Genomic DNA, 6,755 nt, shown 5'->3' with positions numbered 1-6,755 from the left:
TATACTTTATTATAAGCAAGTCAAACACATTAAGAATTTTCAATATTTAAATGACAACTAAAAAAAGAAATAAAAAACAAACAAAACAAAAACCAATACTTACATATCTGTTCAGCATAAATTTACACATGTATACTGAATTTTACCAAAATATAATTAAGACTGTACCGCAATAACTGATCAGTATAGACAAATAGACAGGTGCAATAAAATTGTTTACAAGTTTACAATCAATTGCTATTACACAGATCTTTATATTTAATACAAACAAATGTACCCTGGCTAAATTAAAACAATATGAAAAATATAAAAACAATTTTAATATGGTATAACAGCAAAAAATGGAAAACGGTGGACATCACAATTTCTTACTGATTGAAAAATTTGTAATTTGAGCAGATAATACAATGTACATTATGTAATCATGACATGATGCCCAATACTAGTGACACTATTGTAAAAGTCATGATTTTCCATTGGCTAATGTAACCCACAATAATATTACATGGCAAGGCACTGGCTCAAATCAGCATTTTAAAACTCAGAATGCAGTTTTCCAGAGATGTCGTCAGATAGATTTCATGTACAACTGAAGAAATAAAATATTCATGAAACAGTAGTGAGGCAATTCATGACAAAATCTCAAATACAATGAACCCTTTGTGCTCATAAGAAAACAAAACATTCACAATTGAGCATTTAGACAAACAGTCAGAACGAATCCTTCTAAACTCTAAAAGGATAGACCCACCCCCCAATTATTATTATTTTTTTTTTATTAAATTTTTTTTTTTATTCTGTCATTATTTACTCACCCTCATGTTGTTACCAACCCATATGACTTTCTTCCATGGAACTCAAAAGGAACATGAGGGTCAATAACTAATGACAGAATTTCCATTTTGGGTCAACTATCCCTTTAACTTGTTGTGGGGGGCAGAAGCAATGAGGGGAAATCATCTCTATACATGAATGGATCTGAAAAGTCACTGCTACCTATTCACAGTTCATGATCACAGTGTACTCGTTTGCTACGTGGTTGATTACATCATTCAGTTATTGTTACCATTCTACAGACTGTGGGCTGGGCAGTGGATGATTAGTTTAGTGAGGCCCCGCCCCTTCAAGCTACTCGTATACGAGGCTCCTCCTCTATTCCCTGACCCAGGCTTGTATAGGTCACTGAGGGTTCCAGGTGCCCCACAGTAGGCGTGTCTGTAATGGCATTTCCTGTGTTGCGGAACTGTTTGTAAACGCGAGGATCCTGTGCCACGTAGGTAGAGGAAGAGGAATAGAGAATCAGTCCCAATATGATGATGAAGAAGGACAGCAGGTAAAGTGCTGAAAACTGAACACAGATAAACAATATTGTTAACTTTAAATATAGAACATTTATTAAATATAAAAATCAGTTCCACAGTAATGCAAGAATTTGAGAACTATACGGACACAACATTTAATGTTAATTAAAAAGTTGAGAAATTAAGTTAAAGGTATAGTTAAGCCAAAAATGAAAATTCTGTCATAAGTTATCCTCATCTCATTCCAAACCTGTATGCTGTTATTTTAATTTTTACATTTCAGGGAACATGAAAATATAATTTTTTTAATAATATTTCCATTCAATGACAATTAGTGACCATGGCTGTCAAACACCAAACTCATAAAATAACAATAAAACTAGCCCATTTGACTTATCTGCTACATTAAGTCTTCTGAAGCCATACAATAGCATTGTGTGATAAACAGACTGTGATTTTTGCCGTTATTTACTGAATTTTCCACCATTGCTCTCAAATCTTATTCTCAATTCTGCATATTTGAACTGGCGTGTCACATTCGATTATGAACACACGAGAACCATCGCCCTTTTGGCATAAAAAAAAATAAAGTAAAATCTGCCACTAAGCACAATTTTTGAATTTGAACGTGAATTAGATTTTAGAGCTCAGGCAGAAGGAAAGTGTATCTGTGAATAAAAAAAAAAAATTCCCCACAAGTGAAAGGTGCAGAGGGAGAGGAAGAATTAACACTCAAAGTCCTATCTGAGCGGTATGTTGTAAACCAGTCTAAGGCTGTGCCATTAATACCGACTTCACACCTAAGATGGTCTATGAGGATAGTATGATCAACTGTACCGAGAGCAGCACTAAGATCGAGCGACATTCAAATTGTAGGTCTACCAGAATCCAAGGTGAGCAGTAAACCATAAGTCACCTTGAGTAGTGCTGCCTTTGTGCTGTGACGAGCTCTAAAACCAGACTGAAATTGATCTAAAATGTTGTTTTCAGATAAGAATGAAGAGAGCTGAGAAAATTTTTCTCCAGGACTGATAATGCAAGATTGTAAAGCATCAACCTTACCAATAAAGACATCTAAAAACGCTACACAAGTCTCAGATGTAGCATCAAGACAGGAGGTGGCAGTAGGAGTGAGCACTGTATTTATCATGTTAAACAGAGTTTTTGGATTATGAGGATTTTTTGTGATTATATCAGAAAGATATTTGTTTTTTGCATATTTAACAGAGTGCTGGTATGCAGATAGACAATTCTTAAGGATTTCATAAGACACTTGCAGCCGGTATTTTTTCAATTTATTTGCTGCTTTCCAACATTCCTGTCTGAGAGCACGCGTGTTATTTTTTAACCAAGGCTGGGTCCTAAGTTTAGGTCTTCTAGTTTTAAAAGGAGCAACAGAGTCTAAAAAAGAGGTACAGGTATTGTTAAAAAGAGTGCCCATCTACTCAGTGCCTAGAATTGTATGAGGTAGCTTCATAGTGCATGTAGAAGAGGTTACAAAGTGTGAATAAGACCCAGAGAAATGTGATTTTGGAATCGGACATGGTAGCGTAACATTAAACACAACAGGCTTATGATCATAGACAGACAAAACTCCGTAATGTCAACACTGTAGATGGGAAGACCAAGCGCAGAGTACTGGACTGGACAGAAATCGCACTTAAAAACTATTAGAATGTTCTGAGGGCAATAATCATCCCTTTAAAGTATTTTTAAAAACTGAAGCCAGCCCCCCCACCTCGCCCCAGTGTCGTAGGGGAGCTAAAAAAAAATAAATCACAGTCACTTGGAGAGCGTCCGGATAGAGGACTCACCAACATGAAGCCAATTTCACAAATGGGACATCCAGTTCATAAGATGCGTTTACCAAAGCCAAGTTGTACTGTATTTGTGCCGGCCTCAGGGATGTTGTATTTAAGGTCATATTCCCTTAATTAACATAAGGGACAGACATGGAGACCTAATGGAGAGTCAATTTATGAGATTTGACTAATGAGTATAGCGCAATATAACTAATGTTATTAGTGATGGAGCAAATCACATCTAGAGAACTGATTCACTCTCAGTGTGAGTTCTCTTTTTAAGGCAGGAATTGAATCTGTAATTCTAATTATAGCAGGACAAAACTTTACTAAATAATGTTATCAATGATATTAAATGGAAAAGCATCCAATTTCTATGATTTAACTACATGAGAAAAAACAATCAGACACAGAGCAAGGGTCAGTGCAAATTTACATACACTGCCTACCAAAAAAAAAGTTGCATTCTCTTATATTTCGTTGGACCGCTTTTAGCTTTGATTACGGCGCACATCCATTGTGGCATGGTTTCGACAACCGTATGCAACGTCTCAACATTTATTTCCATCCAGAGTAGCATACATTTTTGGCCGATATCATGTGTTGATGACAGGAGAGTCAAACTACTCCATAAAGTCTCAAACTTTCAATGGGGTTAAGGTCAGGAATCTGTTGTGGCCAATTCATGTGTGAAAATGATTCCTAACGCTCCCTGAACCACTCTTTCACAATTTGAGCCTGATGAATCTTGGCATTGTCATCCTGGAATATGCCAGTGCCATCAGGGATTAAAAAATCTATTGATGGGATAACCTGATCAATTCAGTACATTCAGGTAGTCAGAGCCTAGTCCTGACCAACTGAAGCAACCCCAGATCATAACACTGCCTCCAGAGGCTTGTACAGTGGGCACTATTCATGATGCGCGCATCGCTTCATGCGCGTGCGTCCCTTCTTATCCTGATGCACACATCGCTTTGGAATAGGGTAAATCTAGACTCATTAGACCACATGACCTTTTTACACTGCTCCAGTCCAATCTTTATGCTCCCTAGAATATTGATTAGCTTCACTAACAAGTGGCTTTCTTGTGGCCACACAGCTGTTTAGTCCCAATCCTGTAAATTCTCGTTGCATTGTGCATGTCTAAATGCTGTTACTTTCACTAGTAAACATAGCCGTGAGTTCTATTGTAAATGTTTTAAGCGTTTTAGTGATGTCAGGTCACGATCTTTCAAGATTTTTCATGTTTCTTCCATGAAGATGACAGTTCACCACTGTCCTTCCAGGTTTTCATTATGTGTTGGACAGTTCTTAATCCAATTCCAGTTGTTTTCTTTGCTTGATGCAGGCCATTATTTTGCCCCTTCTGAAACACAGTTTCACGACCACGGAATATGTCTTCTGACATAGTTGTTTAAGAAATGAGAAGCTACACACTGCACCAGTAAGGTTAAAATAATTGTTGCCAGCTGAAACATATTAATCACTGCAATAATGATCCAATCACAGGCTCTTAACTATCTGCTTATTTAAATCCAAATGGATACTTTTTTTGGCCAGGCAGTGTAGAACATGTGAAAAACATGCAGACTGACACAAAAACAAGTTAGCTGTGAAAGGACCCAAAAGGTGGTTAAATAAATACACATCAAATGCTCATTCAGTATGCAAATAAATGCAGGAAAGATGACACAAAGTATTTTAGTATTCAAATCATCACAGTCAGTTAGCAGCAAATTGTAAAGAAATGCAAGAGGAATTGCAATACAGTGATGCAAGCACTGTTGTAAGTACCATTTCTGAACATACAGTGCAGGGACTCAAAACCTTTGTCAGTGCTATGAAAATAGCAACAACACTCAGCTTTCAAAACTGAAATGCCAAAGCTTCACTGTATCTGCCGCAACTCAATCACCCAATCATGTCAAATAGTTTTTTAATCATTTATGTGAATATGAGGTGCAAAAATAATCAGTTTTGGCTGTAGAGCTGTGCTGTGAACAATGGCCTCTCATTGGCTGTAGTTCATCTCTGGTCACGTGCCACCCCTCTACAATGTCTCTGATTAACAAAGTGCTACCAATTACACCCAGCCTTAAGTGCTGGCCCACAGAAGCAGGGCATGGCATAATTATTTAAATTGCTTCTCACTGTAAAAAAGGAATTGTTTAAGAGAAAAATTAAGGAAACAAGATGCATTTAGATTTTGAGTTCTCTCAAAAACTTTCTTAAATGGATAGTTAAAAAATGAACATTCTGTAATCATTTACCAAATTACATTTCTCTATAAGAAAAGATTACAAACAAATAATTCTTCAAAAAAATAGTTGGCTACATTCAGGCTCGTGACAAGCAATAGAACTGAACAGAACCTGTCCTGAAAAAGTATGTGAATGTGTATGTATATATATATATATATATATATATATATATATATATATATATATATATATACATATACATACACAGGGTTGGGGAGTAACGGTATACATGTAACGGGATTACGTATTTAAAATACAAAATAAAAGTAACTGTATTCCACTACTATTACCACTATTACTTTGCATTTTATTGTCATTTGCTTCATTTAACATTTAATCCTTTCAGATTGAAAACATTTATACATATAAATGATGCGATCCAAATTGCATTTGAACAGTGGTGAAACACTTTCTCATGATGTGTTACATTCATACGAGCAGACAGAGAAGAACGTTTGGAGCAGAAGAAATAGAAATATACCTTGTTTAAATTGACAGCTTTATGCTAAGCTAAAATGCTATTTCTTGCCATTTTACATGCACGTTACCAGGCACGATCATATTTTTTTTTTATCAAGAAAATTCACATTGGATCATAATATCCTTTTTTCTAGTAAGACCTTTGATATTAGGGCAAACATAATATTCTTGATCATTTTTGTATTGTTTTCCTGTAAAAAATATTTAAAAAAGCCTTAAAACAAGATAAATTATATTGATATATATTTTTACAGCATGTAATCTGTAGTGGAATACATTTCAAAAGTAACCCTCCCAACCCCTATATATCTATATATATATATATACAGTCGAAGTCAGAAGTTTACATACACTTAGGAAACCCATTAGCAAACTATTGTTTTGTCAAGTTGTTTAGGACATCTACTTTGTGCATTTTTCACAAGTAGTTTATGTTTTAAGTTTTTTTTCTTCAAATTGTAATAGTAATTATTCACGTTATTAATGTCCTGATTGTGATCAGTTGAATGCCACTTTGGTGAATTAAAGTACCAATTTCTTTCCATAAGAGCAAAATCTGTATGTACATCATTCCAAACTTTTGACTGACAGTACACAAGTACACATTCACACGAGCATAAAATATTTGCTAGCATACATACTCCAAAAGCCCTGCAGTGATAGACATTAGGCTTTTGATGTCTAGAGAAACTCCTCAGAGAATTTTAAATAAACTCTGACACTTTCTCACAGTTTGAGGCCCTCTGCTGCCTCAAGCCATCATAGTGGCATACATTTTTCCAATGAATCAAAAAACATCACACTATGTACTGGTGTGACATTAGTGTATACCCAGAGATCATTTTCATAAAATAAAAGCATACATAACATTGTTTAGCATGTGCAAGAGTATGCAGGAAAAATTAAGA

At 35.5% G+C, this 6,755-nt stretch overlaps 1 protein-coding gene across 1 annotated transcript in view; it reads right to left on the bottom strand.

The window, feature by feature from the left end:
* Positions 1-57: 57 nt before the first annotated feature.
* The window catches only part of LOC127621599 (solute carrier family 35 member F1-like), a 117,954-nt gene continuing 111,256 nt past the window's right edge, over positions 58-6,755 (bottom strand). The window contains exon 8 of the mRNA XM_052095265.1: positions 58-1,348. Coding sequence (XP_051951225.1) covers positions 1,124-1,348 — 225 coding nt within the window. The 3' untranslated portion in view covers positions 58-1,123. The remainder of the gene's footprint in view (positions 1,349-6,755) is intronic.

The sequence above is a fragment of the Xyrauchen texanus genome, chromosome 28 (genome assembly GCF_025860055.1).
Source record: "Xyrauchen texanus isolate HMW12.3.18 chromosome 28, RBS_HiC_50CHRs, whole genome shotgun sequence".
Taxonomy (NCBI): Eukaryota; Metazoa; Chordata; class Actinopteri; order Cypriniformes; family Catostomidae; genus Xyrauchen; species Xyrauchen texanus.
Note: the sequence above shows the minus strand (reverse complement) of the source record. Positions and strands in the feature narration are given on the sequence as shown.